At 37.1% G+C, this 21911-nt stretch overlaps 1 protein-coding gene across 1 annotated transcript in view; it reads right to left on the bottom strand.

Moving 5' to 3' along the window:
• The window catches only part of LOC103036999 (rho GTPase-activating protein 20), a 53090-nt gene that overhangs the window by 23320 nt on the left and 7859 nt on the right, over positions 1–21911 (bottom strand). Inside the window, exons 2-3 of the mRNA XM_007254821.4 lie at positions 11846–11931; positions 2913–3083 (exon numbers count right to left, since the gene is read on the bottom strand). Coding sequence (XP_007254883.3) covers positions 2913–3083; positions 11846–11931 — 257 coding nt within the window. The remainder of the gene's footprint in view (positions 1–2912; positions 3084–11845; positions 11932–21911) is intronic.

Below are 21911 nucleotides of genomic sequence, written 5' to 3' on the forward strand. Positions count from 1 at the left end.
ACAGATGGCTGTGCTGACCAACATCACACTAAATGATGTAGGGAGAAAGCACCATTTACCCACCAAAAAAGAGAGCATAGCTCTCAATTATGCTCTTTCAGACTCTGGCTGCTGATGGAATAAACCAATCAGTGTGCTAGTAGTTATTCAATTTAAGAGCCAGGTGAGCTCTGACTTTGGCACGTTTGTTTCTTAACAGCACGGTGCCTTTGCGTGTCTCAGCAGAGGATACTGACCTACGCATTTACACTGTGAAGGTACGTCAGCAGGTAATTTAACGGACCTCAATGTTATTTTATTCTTTATTGCGTTTGTTGTTAAGTTAAAAGTCGGGTTTGCGCTCTGCTCTAAACAAACCTCACTTCCAGACCACCATGACCATCATTCCTAAACTCTTAAGCGCAAGTGCAAGGTGTGAAAATAGACTGTTGAGGGGGTGTAAAATAGCAATGAGCATGACGACAGGCTTTGCGCAGATTGACAATAGGGCCCCTAATCTTCATCTGCAACATCTTTACCATTGACAGTGGTGTAAAGAGTTGACTATCATTTGATGTGGCACACACAACAGTAAAGAGGGGGGAGGGGAAGGTGTTTGAAGTTCCTCTTAATGTTTATAGTGTGCTCCGTGCACTTTAGTCATGAATTCAATCAATAAGATCATTATCAGCCTCTCTTTAGATCCGGTGTCAATGAAAAAAAAAGTTGTTGTCAAACAAACTTGTTATAAAAGGTTCATGGTGAATAAAAGTACACCACTGTTCCATCTCAGTTTGAAAAATGCAGTGCATTCTTGAGGGTCACTTCTGACCACCGGTCTGCATGTGAAAGTGGCACTAAACCATTTCTCTGCATGTGATACCAAATATAGGTCAACTCTGGAAACCCCGCTTCCTTTTATGAGTCGGCAGAAGCAGTCTTTGGCATGGTGATAACGCCGGGTCAACATTAGGAAAACGTTGAGTGAGATAAGCTTGGTACTGCAGGCCCCACAGACTTCACAGGGGCTGCCAGTGGCTTTGATCGCGAGTCTGGCCTCAGATTGAGATAATTGGCCCTCTGGGTGGTAATTATGGAGAAGGGCCCCTCGGCTGTGCAAGGCACCCAGGGAAAGGAAGGGGATGTGGGCCACGGGATCCCATGAGACTAAATAAAAAGAGGAAAAGAAAGGGTGGAGGAATGTCGCCAGTCTTCCCACCACTGGCACTCACCCGTACCCTCCCATACGTCTCTCCCCCGTTTCAGCTAATGCTACTGCTGTACTGTTTACTCCTGTGGTCTGCGTACTACTCACTGTCATATTACTGAGTTGTACTTAGTGGTTTTCTAAATATTTCATACAGCACATTTCTGCAAGCTAAGAAAATCAAATGTTTCTACAGCTGTCTGAACCGCTGATTATATTTGCTGGACTAATAGAGAAATCACTGCTGCTCAGACCAAGTTTTAAACTATGTCTGATGAAAGTTAAGTGGATTATTTCTGCTTTATGCTCCAATATCTGAATATCTAAACATGGAATTGTGATAAACTAGAATCACTCAGGTTTGTGGATTGTGGAGTCGATGCCAGTGTTTTAGAGTGACCTCATGTCTTTGCTACCTCCTGGCTGGTCTGATACTGATGGATGCTGGAAATGTTGTGATGTATGTGCGTGTCCGTGTTAAAACCCTTGCAGAGTAATTTGAATTTTTCCAGACTTGATGTGAAAGACACCATTAATTTACATGTTACATGTGTTAATTTTCAAAATCCGACTTGCCTATTTTTCATTTGTTAAAATTAGGCTTGGTGTTAAAACCTAAAAATTGAATTTGTTTACGGTGAAGATCATGTCTGAAATAATCCCCTCTTCCTGCAGTATCTGGCTATATTCCAACTCAGGAGTATAACTGACGTTTACAACAGACTTCTCTCTGTACTTTTTGGTGAATTGCAGCCTGGTCTTCCTACTCATCTTGCTAATAGTGTTTTTTTATCTTTTGTCTCTGTACTTTTGTTCATGAAGTTTTCTGTCAACAGTATATTGTGATACCTGATTCCTGCCCTCTGGAGGTTGTAGATAATGCCACGAATAGTTGTTTTAGTGTTTTTACTGTTGTTTTCTTTACAGAACTCACAATGCTTCTGTCATAAGCTGCTGTGGTTTTTCTTGTTCTACCTGTTCATCACCTGTTATTTAGTACACCAGTGAAGACTTTCTTCTTCAGGACATGCCATATGGTTGTACTAGCAATGGCCAACATTTGTGCAATGCTTCTGATTGATTTTCCATATTCTTTCAGCTTCACAGTTGGTTGTTTTTCATCAATGTACCCATGTTTTTTGTGCCAGTAAAGTTTATACACATTATCATCAACTGAATATGGCTCAAAAACTTGATGATCCAAAATTGTCTGGCTTTCAAATAAAAAATGTGCAATAAAAATATATATAGTTTATAAGATACGGAATCCTCAATGTACCTTTTGGCTGGTTAAATGGTACAAATTTGTCATTATTGCTGTTGAGAATGACTTTGTACTTCACATCTGACCCTGTAAAGACCAATATTGTATGTTTGAGGATACAATTATGAAGATTGTACCTTTGAGTACAAAAACAATTTTTTTTTTTAATAAAAGTGTTTTTTAGAGTGTCCAATACTTTTGCTCACAAGAAAAATGTGTGTTCAGACAGAAGGATGTTAATATCTGGAAATAAAAGCTGAAATGTTGATATTTTGTCTCATATTCATCTTTTAATGTTTTAATTTTTTTAGTCTACAGCAAAAACAATGTCATCAGCCTCACTGTTCCAATACTTTAGTAGGGCACTGTACATATTGCTTTCTCTTCCACTTGACACACATTTCATTCTGTTTGCATCTGCCTTTTTCTCGTTGTCCTAAAACAAACCAAACAACCACATACTTGGCCTTGCTGATGAGCAGGATGTCGGTGAAGAGGAACAGGTGTCTCTCCTGTGTCTGCAGGCCAGTCTTCAGCTGGGCATAGGCATGAGAAATAAACATCCGCCCAGGGGTCAGGAACGACTGCACCAGCAAGCAGGTTTCTGGGCAGACTGGAGACAAGCAGTTTTCCCTGGAAAGCAGATACACATGAAAACCACCTGTTATTACAGAAAAAAAATGATGCACTGTGATTGTGTTTACGCATAAATTATACAAGATATGAACAAAATGCTGGAATTGGGGAACAATCAGTTCTGTTACCACAGACTATAAACCCTCTTGCTGACACTTGGCACTGAACGTGGTGACCTTAGATTCATGTGCACTGTGAGCATCATTCTATTGGCCATGCTTTAAACACCTGTTTCAGACAGACCTGTTGTGTTAGCAGTACTTCTCCAAAGGGGCATTTGCACATCAGCAATGGGGACAAATTGTCCAAAAGTAGCTAAATGTATTTAATTTAATTTAATTTAATTTAAAGTCATCCAGATTATGAAGGAACACATAAGGAGTTATGAAGTAATTTAAATATAGTGCTGGGCAATTACGGATAAAAAAAAATCATTCTGATTTACGATCCCTCCCTCCTTACTAAAAATCAAACTACAGATAACAAAGAAATGGTTAAAAACTAGGTTTTATATACATATAATCTGTTTGGTGTTCAGATGCTTTGGGTTGAGTCGACTCATTGAATTAACCAATAATCCAAAACATTGTTTTCAAGCCAATGCAATTATATTACACACTGACTTTATGTACACACAGCCGAGGAGCAACTCACAGACACTGGATTATACTTCAGAACGTGGGTTTGTGACTGAAAATTGAGAAATAATGACTTGCCAGGGTAAGACGAATAAACACTTCAGAAATGAGTAGCGTTTTCATATATTTTAGATAAAAAGATAAAATGTCTGTATGTAAAATCTCGATTACTCCATTTTGAAATCACATTAAAACTGCAATTCGGATTAACTGAATTAATCATAAAAAACGCCCAGCACTAGTTTAATATATAAAAAAATAATTTGACAAATATAAAAAATGCAAAAATGATACATTTATTTATAAAAAAAAAAAAAAAATCAAACCAATCTAGCCCTGTGTGAAGAAGTGTTTGCCCCTTAAACTTAATAACTTGGTTGGGCCACCCTTAGTGGGTCTTTCACATCTCTGAGAACGAATTTTTACCCAAAATTGTTTTAATTCAGCCACATTGGAGGATATTTTAAGCCATTTAGATGTGGACACACCTTCCAAAACGGTCCAGTTTTGTCACGTCAATCCAAAGAATATTTGCCCAAATATTCCATAGTATTATATCCAAGATCAGCCAAAATAAAACACAGTAAACTGTACTGTGTTACTCTGAACTGCTCCAATATGGCACTTAGGCTCAAAACACAACATATTTGCATTCACAACAAGAAAAGAATAGGGGTAGAGCTGCACATCACAGGTAGTGGACTGGCCTGCCTGTAGTCCTGACCTGTCTCCAGCAGCTTTTTTATAATAAAAATTTAAAATAAAAATGAAGCCAAAATCTTCCACAATGTTGGTGATCCTGAAACCCGAGTCTGCGCAGTAGAGACCAGAGGAGGGAGAAAGACTTCGGAGAGACAGTCTACTCATTTGAATAAACCCGCCCCTGAGGGCTGCCTCACACAGTCATTGGTCCCACCCCAGCTAGGTGTAACCCAGCCCTTTTACAATAACCACACCTTTTTAAATAGAGCTGAATAACGTTTTAAAAAACGAATTCTGTGGGGATATAAAAAACTGACAATGTAAGAAGATGTTACTCTAGCTGTTACATTTAAAGAAAGGAGGTAGAATTACAGTATATTGGGAAAAAAAATGTGATTGAAAGTTGTCTGTTTTGCCATTGAAACCTATGGGGATGGGTGGGGTTACACAGCTTTCTGCAACCGAACAGCAGGGGGCACCCCACCTGTGGTGGCTTCATTTTGAGAGATGATGCTCTGTCCAGCTATATACAGTCTATGATTTCATCTTATTACAAGGCATTCAATAAACACAACAATCAGTAGTACATTTAAAATATTAGATATTTTGTTTTGTCTTCTCTCTAAAGGTTCCAAGAGAAATCACAAGAAGGTGCAGTCTGCAGCAGGTCATCGTCACAAATCCAAACTAAGACCCGGTGCACCACACTTGATAATAGAACATGGAAGAGGATCAGTTTAAACTGTCCTACTTGGACATTTATCGTGCTGAGTTTCTGCTTAACTCTCCTTTACAACAGCTGATCCAGTGAATTAATGCCCTGCGAACAGCATGATTAACAGGATCAAGTGTTTAATACATGGGCTGGAACTGCATGCTGCTGTTGGCAGGTTGAGATCTAGAGAAGCATTAGCAGCCGATACTGTAAACTCTTACAAGCTTGGAAATGAGAAGGGAAAAATTATGATACTTCCATCGTTCTCTTCCAACTAGTCATGCACAATATATCATTTATATCATACAGTGCACAGTACTAGTCAAAAGTTTGGATACATCTTTTTTTTAATTCTATGTTCAATGTTCACTGTGAGCACTGTGCTCCCCATGCAAAATACCACATACCATAAATTCTTTACCACAGAAAAAAAACACCTCATCAGAGCCTTTAGCAATCAACTATAAAATAAAATATACTTTAAAATCTGCACCATAACTATCAAAGTTATTATTAGTTATATTTATTTCTGACATTTATGTTCAATACACAGACTAAATAACTGTAGCTTAATATAGTAGATATAGGCCTTATAGTCTGCTGTTTGTGAATTTTAACAGATGCTCATTCTCACTCATTCTCTCACATCCTGCAGTTTTGGAAATATAAAAAAAACACAGAAAAGCACTTTGACTGAACAAAAAATTATTTGATTTTACTTTGCTATAATTTAACTAAAATTTGCTTTTTTAACTAAAATATTTTTTTATATTTGAAAAACATCAAAGTACAGCATGAACAAGCAGGTCAGTTTCCTCAGCTGAGATGCACAAAAGCTAAGATATGAACGTGCCAAAGTCAGAGTATGTCTGGCTCTTAAAGGGAATGACTACTGGCACACTGATTGGTTTATTTCACGTTACGCCCAAAACACACTCATGAATAATTAAGATAATTAGCACAGGCCTTTTATGCGCTCTAGATCACTAAAATAAGGCCCATGATATTTGCTCTATTGTTTTGAACTCCTGGATTCAAATTGGATTCAATTGGATCCTGGATACCAGATTTCGTGTATTCCAGCAAAGTCATCCTGCAAATACAACATCATTTAACTTCATTACAGTCATGAAAAGAGCCAATTATTATTCAGATTACAGATGGATGGATCACTGTGAACCATAATTCTCAACATGTAGCAATGATACCGTTTTGGCCCTACACCCAAAAACTAATGAATCAACAAAGGAACTAACGCACAAATAGCTTAACTGGCATCTAGGTCAGCGAGCGTCTGCAGGGTCACCAGTGCGTGGGAAAAGTGATCAAACCTCCAGTACCGCTTTAACAAGGTTATTCTCTTCCAGCGAGTCTCGGGTCAAAGCCCAAGGCCTATATTTAGCCTCTATATCCACCCTCAGCATTATCCTTCTGAGAGGCTTAGCAATTGCAGCAAATGCTGATAGAGTCACTCCAGGTCTCGGAGCCGGTGTGAGAATGCGACTCAGTTCCTTGGACAAAGTGCTGTGCAACGTTTTCACAAGTTCACTAGTGCAGCGTTCTTCACATGCAAAAGATTTAAAGGGTTCAAGTAGGTTGAAAGGTTGCTGTGTGTGGACGAGCATTATCCTGCTGAAAGTAATGCCAGATACCAGCAGATGTCCTGCTTGTTTTTGTAGTTTGTTACTACACTGTAGTATTTTATAACTACAATGAACAAAAATAGAAACACTTCTGGTTTTGCTCCCATTTTTTATGAGCTGAATCTTAAAACTTTTTCTATGCACACAAAAAACTTCTTCTCCTTTGCTGAACGTGCATTGTGAATTGTGAATTTAATTTCTCCAATATAAGTCGTTTTTAAAGACGTTTCAGAGAATTTGGCAGTACATCCAACCGGCCTAACAAAACCCGAGGAAAACAGCAAAACAACAGTAATCGGCCCTTTAATCAGGCATTTAAATGGCTGTTTAAAAGGCATTTAAGAGCGGTTTTCTGGGAGTAAAAGCGTGACTTCAGCTGTAACTAGAAACATCTGCGCTGCAAAACTGTGCTGGACTGAGGTGCACAGCTTTCGAAAGCATCTTGTGCATCTTGTGCTTCTCAGGCAGCCACAGCCTGTCACTTGCACAGACACGGAGACAGCGCTGTGTATCTACTTCTTGTGTCAAGAATCAAAACATTGCAACATGATGTGTTTGATTTTATTGCCTGAAGTGACATTGCACGTCCTGCGCTGTGACTATTGCGCATGCGCACATCACGATGACAATTCTTAAATGATATATCGTGCAGCCCTAGTGGATGAGCATTATCCTGCTAAAAAATGAAAAATGGGCAAGCATTATCCGAGCAAAAAAATGTCAGATTTGTCTACATTTTTCTCACATGCAAAAGTTTCCTGGGTTCCTGTAGGTTCAAAAAGTTGCTGTGTGTGGATGAGCATTGTCCTGCTAAAAACAAAAAATGCCAGATGCTAGGAAACACATGTGGCTGCAGGATGTCCCTTTTTTCTAATTGAATATATTACTGCAACACTACTAGTATTATCTTATCATTTCATTTCTGTTGGCAACACCAAGGGGTTCATTTGGTCCAATAAAATATTATAGAGATAACTCTTCACAAAGGTTCAAAAGGCCCCTATAGTGACACATACAAATGTGAACTATGCAGTGCAGATTCACTGTATTGCAGCTCACAGTCGAGGGCTGATTTCTCCACACTCTTGGTTTTACAGACAAGTTCGCATCTGCTTAGGATGTCAAAACGAACCACTGTATCGGCCACAGCGACCACGATATTACCCAAACACCTTTCTTCCCTAGAAACAAGAGACACACCAATACGCGTCGACAGGCACGCACACACATACTCACACTCACACAGGCATGCACTGCAGTCGAAAGCCACACGTGAAATTGACACACGTATAAACACAGCACAGCTGAAAGGGGAATGTCTAAAAAAAAAAACAAGTGTTCAGATCTGAGGACAGATAAGTTTCTACGAAAGCTTAGATCCCCAACCAGATTTCCACGATATGACAAGAAAAGTGAGATAAGCATGTGAAATATTACTTAACGATCCAACCTCAGCTGTAGCCAACCCCCCACCACCCCTCCTAAACAGGCCTATCTAAACCTTCACATCAAGTTCCAAAGTATAACCAGAGAAATGCCGTAACCTAAAATAACATCCGTTTGTCCAGGATGAGATGCTCACTATCAGCAGAATGGGTTTGTGCTATCATGTGATTGCTTCCTCTTTAGAGAAATCACTCCCTGCATCACATTTAATTTGTATTCTAGTTTACCTGATATGCATGCTAATTGTAACATTTTTAAATGTCATAGTCTTTAAAATGTGCAAACTATTATCTATCTGTACAGTATTTTTTTTATTAACACGTGTCTGCAGGATATCTTGCTTTTTTGTAAGTGATTTTATTAATATATATATAATACTAGTCTTAATTTATTATTTTATTTTGGTTGACAACACAATAGTTAATTCTGTCCAATCAGAGGACATTTTTCTCACATGCAAAATATTTCAAGTGTTCATTTAGGCTTAAAAGGTTAAAAGATTGCTGTGTGTAGACAAGCATTATCCTGCTGAAAAATGCCAGATGCCCCCCTTTAAGAAAATAAAATACAGTTTCTGAATCAGTTTCTCTGATTTTGCTATTTATAGGTATATATTTGAGTAAAATAAACCTTTTTGTTTTATTTTATAAACTACAGACAACAATTCTCCCAAATTCCAAATAAAATATTGTCATTTTGAGCATTTATTAGCAGAAAATGAGAAATGGCTGAAATAACAAAAAGATGCAGAGATTTCAGACCTCAAATAATGCAAAGAAAACGCAAAGTTCATATTCAAAAGGTTTTCAGACATCAATATTTGGTGGAATAAACCTGTTTTTTAATCACAGTTTTCATGCATCTTGGCATGCTCTCCTCCACCAGTCTTACACACTGCTTTTGGATAATTTTATGCCACTCCTGGTGCAAAAAATCAAGCAGTTCAGTTTGGTTTGATGGCTTGTGATCATCCATCTTCCTCTTGATTATATTCCAGAGATTTTCAATTTGGTAAAATCAAAGAAACTCATAATTTTTATGTGGTTGCTTTTTTTTTTAGAGCTGTATATTAATACATTACTAGTTTTGTCCAGTGCTCTAAAACACCTCTGTCTTGGTCAAAAATGTAAAAAGTTTATAATAAACAATGTCAGATCTAGTGTAGTTCAAACAGCAACGCAATGGTATAAACCACACTATAAGCACCATTGTTACTGAAATTTTGTTATATTGTTGTTTGACCAAGATTGAGGCAAAATGCGCAGCACCTTGTCTTGGGTTCACCTTGAATATAACCATATAAAACTCAAAGTTCAGATTAATAAACTTAAGATGAGTAAGGACATGTATTGTCATATAGAGCATTCCTTTTGCAGATATTTATATATGATCAAAAACATGCAGTGCTTTCATACCTTAAACAATGCAAAGAATATTCGCAAAATCAATATTTATATAAAACTAACAATAATAATGTGTTTTATCTCAGGAAAAGTTCAGAAAAATCTATATTTGGTGGAATCATCCTTGTTTTTATTTACATATTTTATGTGTCTTGGCATGCTCTCCACCAGTCTTTCACGTTGCTTTTGCAGCTTAGTTTAATGGCTTGTGACCACCCATCTTCCACATTTTTTTTTATTTGGTAGAAATTTTGTTAGTAGTTTATACAAAAAAAAACAATGTTAATTGTTTTACTATTTACATATATATATAAATAGAGCTGTATATGTTGTGGGATAGCAGCTGCAGGAACCTATGGGTGTGCAAGATCTACAGGCCCAGCTGCATCATCTGTGGGTAAATGTGTGTCAGGATTATATACAGAGCCTCTATGTCTCCATTCTAAACCATATCTCATCTTGTAGCCAGGCTGGGATCTCCTTTTAATTGTACAGTTTTATTAAACAAATGCATTAATTTTGTCTAATATATGTAAAAAAGCACAGTTTGCTAATTCCTCTGTTACACATGGCGGTGAATTCTGAGACTGCACATGCAGCCTTTGCAGATACTTTGCTGACACTGCAAACAAAACAGCCCCACAACCCACACAGCTGACATTTTACAAATGAGAATAATGCATTTTTGCTCATTTTTACCATGTTGATTTCTCTGACTGACTTCAGTGTTGAGCACTTGCTAAATTTACTGTTCTTTCCACAGTATGACCTGAGTATTCCATGACTATTACACTTGTACGCTTAGATTACTGGTATATAATACATAATTCCAGTATCCAGGTTTGTGCAAAAGTAGGACAGTTCCTCTTTTGTGTCTAAGTTCCCCTCGTGTTCTTCCTCACACCCTTAAGAAGTTTTTTTCTGTCAGTGTTGACCTGAAACTGGATCTGTAAAGCTTCTTTCAGACAGACACTACATAGAAAACGTGCTCTATACCTTTAAAAAGACTTCCAAAATCGCTCCAAAATCATAACTTTTAAATAGTCATTATAAATAGATTAAGGTAAGGAGTGTGTTTGGGCAAGCTAGAGTGAGGTAAGGTGAGGTAGACCAAGGTACAGAAATGCGAAGTGAGGTAGGGTGAAGTAGAGTAATCTAGAATGAGGTAGAGTGTAGTAGACCAAGGTACAGTGAAGCAAAGTGAGGTAGGGTGAGGTAGAGTGAACCAAAGTAAGGTAGAGTGAAGGAAAGTGAGGTCAGGTGAGGTAGAGTGAAGCAAAGTGAAGTAGGGTGAGGTAGAGTGAAGCAAAGTGAAGTAGGGTGAGGTAGAGTGAAGCAAAGTGAAGTAGGGTGAGGTAGAGTGAACCAAAGTAAGGTAGAGTGAAGGAAAGTGGGGTACAGTAAGGTAGAGTGAGGTAGAGCAAGGACGAGTAAAGCAAAGTGAGGTAGGGTGAGGTAGAGTGAAGCAACGTGAGGTAGGGTGAGGTAGATGAGGTAGGGTGAGGTAGAGTGAAGCAACGTGAGGTAGGGTGAGGTAGAGTGAAGCAACGTGAGGTAGGGTGAGGTAGATGAAGCAAAATATGGTAGAGTGAAGGTAAGTGAGGTACAGTAAGATAGAGTGAGGTAGAGCAAGGTATAGTGAAGCAAAGTGAGGTATAGTGAAGCAAATTAAGGTACAGTGAGGTAGAGTGAAGCAAAGTGAAGCAGAGTGAGGCAAGGTGAGGTAGAGCAAGGTACAATGACGCAAAGTGAGGTAGGGTGAAGTAAAGTGAAGGAAATTGAGGTACAGTGCGGTAGAGTAAGGTAAAGTGAGGTAAAGCAAAGTAGAGCAAAGCAAAATAATGTAGAGTGAAAGAAAGTGAGGCAGAGTGAGAAATAGTGAGGTAAAGTGAGGCAAGGTGAGGTAGAATGAGGTACAGCGAGTTAGATTGAGGTAGGGTGAGGTAGATTGAGGCAAAGAGAGGTGAAGTGAGCTAGAGCAAGGCAGAGTGAAACAAATTGAGGTACAGTGAGGTAGAGTGAGGCAAAGTGAGGTAGGGTAAGGTAGAGAGAGTTAAAATAAGGTAAAGCAAAGTAGAGTGAAGCAAAGAAAGGTAGAGTGAAGCAAAGTGAGGTAGAGTGAGATAAAGGTAGAGTTAAACTAAATTCCCAAGCAGGTGAAGTGTTCAGTTTATCACATATATAAAGGTACATGGACAAAAGCTAATAATACCTGGACATTGTTCTGGATCTGGTCAGAGCTTTGCTGATGACCAGGGAAGGAGCAGACTGCCGGCGATAAGACATAGCCTTCATCCTCTGTAAGAGAACACAAGAGAACACAAACCAGTGTTCATTAATTGTATAAACTTGTCTTACACATTCCCTTTACCATTTCACTTTGTTATGCTAATGTTTGCACTTTATGTGCAGTATGAGTACTTGTGTATGATTGAAACAACAATACAGATTTTTGGATATGAACTTGAACATTTTTTTATCATGTATTTATTCTTTGACGTGTCGTTTAACGTACTAAAACCAGACCAATTTATTTTTCTTTTCTAATTTTTAAATGTCTCACTTTATGTGATGTCACAATAAGGAAACCCGCATAGAACCAACATAGCACTGACTCTAATCCCCCCACCAGAGCCCCACCCCAAAGAAATGCCATTTCAGTTAGCTAGTTAAAAACCTCAGACAGCACACAGAAGAATTATCCAGAAGACTTTTTCTGAGGGAGGGATCTGTACCTATTGTCTGTGGCAAGTCAGCAGATGATGGAAATGTTAATACTTTCAAATAATGAGTTTTATGCTTCTATCTTAGTTAAGAATAATCTAGTGGGCACATGGGACGTGGCCAGGAACAGCTTATTTGCATAAAAATGACAGAGCCCTTCAATGGCTCATTCTGAAAGGGACTGAAACTGGCAGAAATAGAGCTGGTAAGATGTATATGAGAGAGAACTTCATGAAAAATGTTTCAGGGAATCTCCAAAACAGTAGGTATTGAGATGTGGGAGAGACATACACAATATTAGGCAGGTAGTTTACATGTTAAGGCTCATAAATGTTGTTTATTGGCTATGAAGCAAACTTTGCCCATTCTATAATGAGCTCTAACTGCTGATAGATTCATTGTGCTGGTGACATTTGAGAAAATTGAATTTAAATGAGCAGCTCTCCATTGCCTAATGTGACACAGTTTTTTTTTTACCCATAACTTAATTTAATCTAACGCACAACTGGTCAAATTAAACCATCAGAATCAAGAGGAACATTTTTCAGAATAAATAAAATAAATCTCAATTAACCTTCAGTATATGCTGAGAAAACATTGAGGTCAAAAAGTAGAGTAGAAATAATTTCTGTTCGGCTAAGAACTTTCTGGGTTAGAGCAGGACTCTGAATCTAATGCATTAACTAAGGGCATTAAGTCATGGGACATCATGTGGTCTCCATGTACTTCCCATCAAACCACAGAGACCTCCTAGGGCACTAGTCTGTCTATAAATCAAGTGTATACAAATTTCTCATTACCCTAAATGTAGTAAATCAACCAAATCTAGTTTCCTGTCCAAAGTTTAGAGCTAAGAGACTAATGATGCTAACAAGTACTAGAAGCTAATAGCTCATACCTCAGGAATTAATGTCTAGATCAAAACATTCAAACAAAACCTGCTGGAATCTCAAATATGCTTGCTTATGTGGTTTCTTACTCTATACGATATGACAAAAAACCTTCTAGAGCTAGAATGAGACTGCTTTTTAGGCTATTAGCCAAAGTGCTATCACTGTAGTAATGATGTCAGCATGCTGATACCATGGTAGTGATGTTGGACGAGGCCAGTAGCCGCCATGCCAACCAGTGTATATATTTATGCGGACTTTGAAACACACATTCCTTTTACAATATTATTTCAAGAAAGGACACAAAACCATAGCTAACCATAGATTATATCTGTTCTTGGCAGCAAAAATGCTCAATAACTTTTTTCTCAGGCAAACATGAACTTATCCTTGCACGTGTGTGTGTTTAATAAAGATCAATCAGTACGTCAATAAGTTAGTCAGATTTTTATGTTTTTTGAACACAGCAGTTCCATGATGAGTTTACCAAATATAAATGCTTCTCCAGTAAATTTTGCAAAACATTTTGCAGATGTGCTGATAATATAAACATCAGGCAAATGTTCAGCCACCCCATGTTTCACCTCTTTAAAAAAATTTATCAGAGTTATTTTAATAACGCAAGATTTCTGAGGAAACTCAGAAACAAAGCAGCTGCAGTTGTTAATATTGGCAGAACAACAGAGCGTTCCTGATGAAGAGGAAGAGATAACACAACAGTGTGGTGAGTGGAGGAGTTTTAATCAGCTTAGACTATCAGGGCCTGCTGGCCCACAGGCTGTGTTGCCTGTCAAAAAAAAAAAAGGAATGCACGTCTAAAAATTAGCTGACTATTGTTGAAGTTCAGTGTAAGAAAAAGGAAAAGGTTATAAACTTCCCTGTTTCAGTTTTGAGTTTGGCTTAGCTGTGGCACTCAGTACATTCTTATAAGACAAGGCTTTTCCATTCATGTTTAATAACCCCATTCACACTAAGCCAAAAGGATTAAGCCAATCATTCATATGATTCATCTGAGTAAGGTACTGAGTAAGGTACGTTAGTAGAATTTTGTATTATACAGTAGTGCTAGGTTACATAACCTCACATAAATATGAAAAAAATATATTTGAGAATAAATAAATAATTCTTATTTTTTTTAACAAAGGCAGGGTATGTTTAAGTTTGTATCAGCTGCTCAAAGTAGTGCTCAGTGTTTGCATTGTCCTCAATTTTGTATTCATGTCAGGACTACACACAAGATTGTATGGGCCCTATGGTCCACCCTGCGCAAGGTGCATCGTGACGCTTATTGCTATCTTACACTCTGTCAACAGTCTATTTTCACACCTTGCACCCACGCCTTTAAAATATACCTATCTATACTGATGGGTGTGGTGGTCTGGAAGTGAGGTGTGTGTGAGGTGTGTTCAGGTAAATATCTGGCATGTTTCTATCATGGCGGTGGGAAATACAGGTGCAGCTCTGACCGATTTAAACCCTGACAACAGTCAACAGTCAGCCGCCCAATCCTATCTTAGCCATGCAGTGAGGAAATTATTAACAGATATACCAACAAACAACAAAGAAATAAACAAATTACTGACAGAGACTAGTTAAGTTGGTTAAAGGTTCTGAAAGTCAGATTTAATTCAGTTCAGTACCTTTAGTAGTTCTAGCAGCATTTTATGTCATCAACAACTGAAAGGCAATTCAAATAGATTCTTCAAATTTTATGTTTTTTTCACTTCAAGTAGTCTAACAAGAGATACATAAAGAATACAGTGTGTTTGTGGGAAAAGAGCATCTAAAGTGCCTAAAAACATACGTAACAGACGTACATAAGTAAATACAAAGAGCAGTTTGAGTTTTCTGGGCTAAAACGCTCTCTGGTTTATTCTGATAACCATTTAAAGAGCTGATTTGTCACTTTAGGTTTAATTCAATTCTAAATATTCAATCAATTTCCCAGCCATATTTCGCAGTTGATCTGCAGTGAGTGTGGTTTGTTTTTAAAGTACTTCATAATCTGGGGTATCTGGGTCTGAATGGTGTGATAATTGGGCAGGATATATTGGCCATCATCAGAAACAATTAACCAACAAAAAAACGTGAGTAGTAATGCCAGACTCTCATAGAGTGACTCAGGTCATTTTCAGTGATGTGGAGACGAGCAGAGAGTCAGTGTGTGAAGGCAGTGTGATCAGCTGCAAGATCAACAGTCTGTTGTCACAAGTCACATCGTACAATTCCAGATCACAGGCAATTTAAAAGCACATCACATTAATGAGGCCCTGCAACCACGGGCTCTATCTTTTCTGAACACATACTCCAGATGCGCTACACTGAAAAAAAATGATGGGTAAAATTTACTAAAAAAAACGTTTTGCAACTTTCTGCATTTGCTTTTTTTAAGTCAATTTAATTTCAGATAAATGTAGGTAACATCAACTCAGTTTCAAGACTTAAATGTTACATAGAGTAAATAAGTGAATTGAACTTAAAATATTTAAACCCAACTGAAGTTACTTACATTTATCTGAAATTAAATTTACCTAAAAAAAAAAAGTTCAGAAAGTTGTGAAACTTTTTTTTGTGTGTGTTGTCCAACAAGACAATGCTTACCCATATACTACTACCATCTCAAGAGCTTGCCTTGAAGACAGATGTTCTGAATGCTGAATATTTAAGCTGTGGGACACATGTGGGACACAAATTACTTCTGTATGTTTAGCTCAATAAATATCATTAATTGTTCTTTTACATTTCTTATGAATTAGCATTGCAATCTGACCCTTTCTTCTTGATCCAAATAATCATGCAACTATTTCCATCATTAGGAGTGTACTTAAGTCAATCACTGGGAAACTGAATTTCAATTTCAGTTTGGTTTGCTGCTTTCGCAACACATCACTGCACATTATTGCAACACATGGGGTTTTGTATTTTGTTTAAAGTTTCATTACGCATGACAGTGATCAGATACAGTCACAGTATGATATCTGATTAATTATGAAACTTGACTGGTTGAGGAAGGGGCTTATGTGTTTTTATGGAGCATGCTCTGAATGAGCTCTGTAACTCTGTTCACAAAAGCCTTTACTGTAGTGCTGGGCGTTATGGCCAAAAATGCATATAATGGTATTTTTCAAGATTCTAAAGGTTTCACGGTATATCACGGTAAAAAAGTATTATTATTTTTTGCATGACTGGGCTTTAATATAGGTTTGTGAGTTACTGTACTGTTAGGAGTACATATAACATTAAACATTAAGGCTTTACATTAAGGCTTTGATTAGTATAGGGTTTACTTTGTCCCACAAAATTGCACAATATATGAAGAAATCAGACTTTATTATCAGAAAAATAGCTAAAGAATGTAAACAATAGACCTTAAAAATAGATACGCTAGCAAATTTACCATGGCTCCCTTTACAAATTAAATATTTTAGCAAATAGTTTCATAAACACTGTAAACAAACCTAAAATACTCAATGTTTAAGTATTCAAAGAGATATTTCTCAAAAGCTCTGAAGCTATTCGAGGCGTTACAGTATTTAAATCAGCTACAATTACCTTCTTTCTCCAGTTAAAAAATCTATTTGAATGATCCTTCAAGCTACAGTATTAATATATTTAAAAGGGCTGTAGTTACTGCTCTATTTTACTGGGATAAAAACACTCATACAGTAGAAACAGCAGCAGGAGCTGTTCTGATTTCTCTGCAGGAGGGAGCTAGACCGTTTGACTCTCTTCTTTGATGGTGTTGCTCCGCACGACGCTCCGCAGCGCCCTCTAGCGGTATGGCGGTATGAGAGAAACACATACCGGTTCAAGTTCACCCCGCGGTATACTGAATGAACCGGTATACCGCCCAGCACTAGTCCACTGTAAATGCTAGTTACCTAGCCAGACCCAGGCCTGATTACTGCCACACCTGTTCTCAATCAAGAAATCACTAAAATAGAACCTGCCTGACAAAGTGAAGTAGACCAAAATATACTAAGGATATAAGCCAGACATAATGCTAATGTCCAAAAAAATTCAGGAACAAAAAAATGAGGAAAAAAGAAATTAAGATATATCAGTCTGGAAAAGGATATAAAGCCATTTCTAAAGTGTTGGACTGCATGACAGAGTGCCAGGACAAAAACTACGGCTGAGCAAAAAGAACATGTTATAAAAAGGCATGTTAATGATCCCCAAGACTTTTGGAAAATATTCTGTCAACTGACGAGACAAAAGATGAACTTTTTGAAATGTATGTGTCCCATTTTCTCTGTGCAAAAGTAATACAGCATTTTAGAAAAACAACATATTCACACCTACAGTAAAACATGGTGGTGGTAGTGTGATGGTCTGGGATTGTTTTGCTGCTTCAGGACCTGGAAGACTTGCTGTGATAAATAGAACCATGAATTCTGCTGTCTACCAAAAAGTTCTTAAGGAGAATATCCAGCCATCTGTTTGTGACCTGCAGCAGAAGAATGATCCAAAGCATACCAGCAAGTCCACCTCTGAATGGCTGAAGAAAAACAAAGTGAAGATTTTGGAGTGGCCTAGTCAAAGTCCTGACCTGAATCCTATTGAGATGGTGTGGCATGACCTTAAAAAAGGTGGGTTAAGCTTCAAAACCCTCCAATGTGGCGTAATTGCAACAATCCTGTAAAAAAAGTGGACCAAAATTCCTCCACAGTGCTGTAAAAGACTCATTGCAAGTTACTGAAATGCTTGATTGCAGTTGGTGCTGATAATAGTGAAACAACCCGTTATTAGGTTAAGGAGCCATGTAGGTTTTGATTTTTTTTAATTCCTTAATGATGAAAACCTTCATTTAAAAACTGCACTTTGTGTTTACTTGTGTTGTCTTTGACTAATATTTCAACTTGTTTGATGATCTGAAACATGTAAGAGTGACAAATATGCACTAAAATATAAAATTATGATGGGGCAAATACTTTTTCACACCACTTTTAACAAATACAAATAATATTTTTTTTACAAATAATAATAATAATAATACATTTAAATATAAATAATATAATTTAAAAATAACCAAAAAAAGTGGTGAGGAAAACACCATGGCATAGAGGGTTAACATTTATTCACATAAATTGCCAGTTGAGGCCTAATGAAGAGAAATAAATATTTCTTTATATACAGCTCTGGGAAAAATAAGAGACCACTTAAAATGATGAGTTTCTTTGATTTTACTAGATAAAAAAACTAAATTGAACATAATCAAGAGGAAGATGGATAATCACAAGCAATCAAACCAAGCTGAACTGCTCCAGAAGTGGCATAAATTTATCCAAAAGCAGTGTGTAAGACTGGTGGAGGAGAACATGCTAAGATGTGATTACAAACCAAGGTTATTCCTCCAAATATTGATTTCTGAACTCTTAAAACTTTATGAATATGAACTTGTTTTCTTTGCATTATTTGAGGTCTAAAAGCTTTGCATCTTTTTTGTTATTTCTCATTTTCTGCAAATAAATGACAATATGTTTATTTGGAATTTGGGAGAAATGTTTTCAGTAAATTTTACTCCAACATATACCTATTAACAGCAAAATCAGAGAAACTGACTCAGAAACTGAAGTGGTCTCTTATTTTTTCAGAGCTGTATCTCACCTCTAAAGCTCTCTAGTAATTCTTGGAAATCAAACTCTCAGAGCGTGGGAAGAATATGTACAGCCTTTAGTCTTCCTCAGAAATGTCGTCTATCTTTTTTTGTTTTAATCTATAAATACATAAACACATGCACAGGAACAGGTTTTTTTTTCTCGCAACTGCATCAAAGCAGGGAGGAGGACAGTCAGGAAGTACCCTGCGTTCCACCGCCTGGTTTTGAGAAACAAACAATTTCCAATTTCCACAGGGAGCCTGCAGCGGGCAGTGTTTCCGAGAGACACCATCCAATCCACAACATGACCTTAAATCACTCACCAGCAAAATTCCACTCTTCTGACTGCTGGAGGTGGAGCATGAATGACCAGAATTTGAGGCCAACACTCTACTCACTACTTAACTGTCTATCCTGAGCAGTTTTCCCCACAAGCTAAAGATAGACTGAAGTTTCAGAGTTTGCTGAATGTGTGCTTCACTCTTGTCCCTTGATCGAAGCTCTATCTTGCCTTGATTTGCAGATGTGTCTCTCATTAAATTTGGGGGGAAGTGAGGCAATATGCCCCTAAATACACTGTTTATACACCTTTCACAAGGTACATTTCAAGCACTTCTAAGGTCCATTTGCAAGTTTTTCCAGCACCTTTCAAATCAAATCAAATTGTATTATTGCATATGATATGATATAGCACAGCCCTAACTGAGATATTAAAAAAAACAGGAATTTTATCAGATAACTGTAACAGAAGTCAATAATCCAGAATATCATGATACTAATAATGCCCTACAAAAATCTCCATATATTAGGGCTGCACGATATTGGAAAATTTTTACATTGCAAATGTGCTTTATTCAGCAATATATATTGCAGCATTAAACAACGCAGGGCCCATGACATCACTCGCGTCCGGACCGATCAAGAGCTGAGTCAGCGTCAAGTACTCAAAACAGCAAAACAACAGTAATCGGCCCTTTAATCAGGCATTTAAATGGCTTTTTAAAAGGTAAATAAGAGCGTTTTTCTGGGATTAAAAGCATGAATTCGGTATGTAACGGTATTTGTATTCTTGTAAACTAATACAAAATTGTTGTAAACTAATACTAAATAGACTGCTTTCAAGATTTTTTTTATTGTTAATTTTTCTGTGATATTATTGCATACAATAATATATAGCACACCCAGAATCCTTACTCCTACTTAACTTCCCAGTGCATATCGTCGCTAAAGAGTTTATTACAGGTCATTTTGAAGAGTTTTTATTGGTCTGTTCATCAAGACATTTTGGTACAGTGTAAGAGACAGTTTGTCTGTTCGAATTATGTAGAAATTTAAAAATCGACAAAAATGGAGATAAGTGTTTTTCATAGGAAAGCGACATTATCCATAATATGAATAATAAGCTGCGAAACCTAAACGGGTCAGTATTTAGTATTTTATGCTGTCACCAAAACAACAGTCCCCAGTTCTGACTAGGCCTACTGGTCAGCACTGAAGACATTCAGCCTTTGTTTCAGTCTGAGCTTCTTTCTGAATGAAGCACAATAGAGGGCACTCTTAAAGGCATACTAACAAAAACAGCTTCTTTAATTAAAGCAGGAAAATGGTGAAAATAAACTGCTTTGGTAAATATGCTGCTTTGGTAAGTGTGCATGTCTGGATAGGAAAAAAATACAATGTGATATGCACTGTTTAAGATATAATATGAAAAGCTAATTGCAGATTTGCATTGTTATTATCTCTGTTCAGCAGCAGCAGGTTAGCCTTGTGTTTGTCCACTAGAGCACTGAGGCAGGGACTGAACACATGGGGCTATGAAAGGGAGGCTCAGTCACATTGGACACATCAGGCAAAATCCAGTGTTCTCTCTGATCTTCTTTCAGTCATCCAACATGCCAGACTATAACTATCAATTTGGTAAAGACAGCCATTTAACACCAGCTTTCTTTATATAGAAAAATATTAGGGATGGGACAAAATATTGTTTTTACGATGTAATGTATCATTTTGTTTGCTTGTTTTATTTGTTTTTTTTGCAATACATTATCCATAAATATCATATCAAGATATTTATTGAAAAATAGGCATTCTAAATTTCTTGAAGGGGACACATCATGCAAAACTCACTTTTTTCTGCTTTTGCTCACATATTTTTTGTTGTTTAGTCCAATGCAGCTCTATTATTTTTTATAAATTCCAAAACCAATCCGCCTAAATGTTGGATATATTATCTTCCTACTTAAAGGAAGACCAATCAAATTATTGAACACTTAACATTTTTAATATCCAAGCAGACCAACCAAATTAGCAGTACATTTATCTTAGAAGTGCAATTTTAACATATGAGTTTACTTTAGCAGTGCTATTTCAGTAATATATTTACCTCAGAACTCCTATTCTAGTAATAGATTTAGCTCAGCAGTGCTACTCATGTGAGTGTGATTAGCACAACACATTTATCTTAGCAGTGCAATTTTAAACATGAATTTACGTTGTAAATTTAAGTAGTGCTATTTTAGTAATACATTTACCTCAGAACTGAGATTTACAAAGAGACAGCTGTTTTCATCCGCAGCTAGTTTTTTTAATTGTTTGATAAACAAACAAATGCTAAGCCTCAGCTTACATCATGTGTTAGCCCTGTAAAGCTCATATCTTTCACCTGACAAAAATGCAGTTTGTGAGGAAGTAGTAAACTGATATCAAGTGTGATCAGTGAGGCTGAATACTTTATTATGTTAGTATGCGAGTAGAGTGTAAAAATTTAAACCTGAACTTAAATCTGATGTTTGTGGACTCTCCCTGTTGGCTCTCTTCCATACTCCTTAGTATCACAAGAGTCACCAGCAATGGACAAAACTACTTTAAATTTCCTTATCAGAGAAGAATTGAAATATAGGTTTCAATAAACATTGTAGTGCTGGGTGGTATTCTCAAAAATGTATATCATGGTATATTCAAGATTCTGAAGGTTTTGCGATACATGACTGTATTTTTATTATTATTATTATTTATTTATATATTTTTTCATGACTGGGCTTTAATATAGGTTTGTGACTGTA

Source organism: Astyanax mexicanus, chromosome 21, assembly GCF_023375975.1.
Source record: "Astyanax mexicanus isolate ESR-SI-001 chromosome 21, AstMex3_surface, whole genome shotgun sequence".
NCBI lineage: Eukaryota > Metazoa > Chordata > Actinopteri > Characiformes > Acestrorhamphidae > Astyanax > Astyanax mexicanus.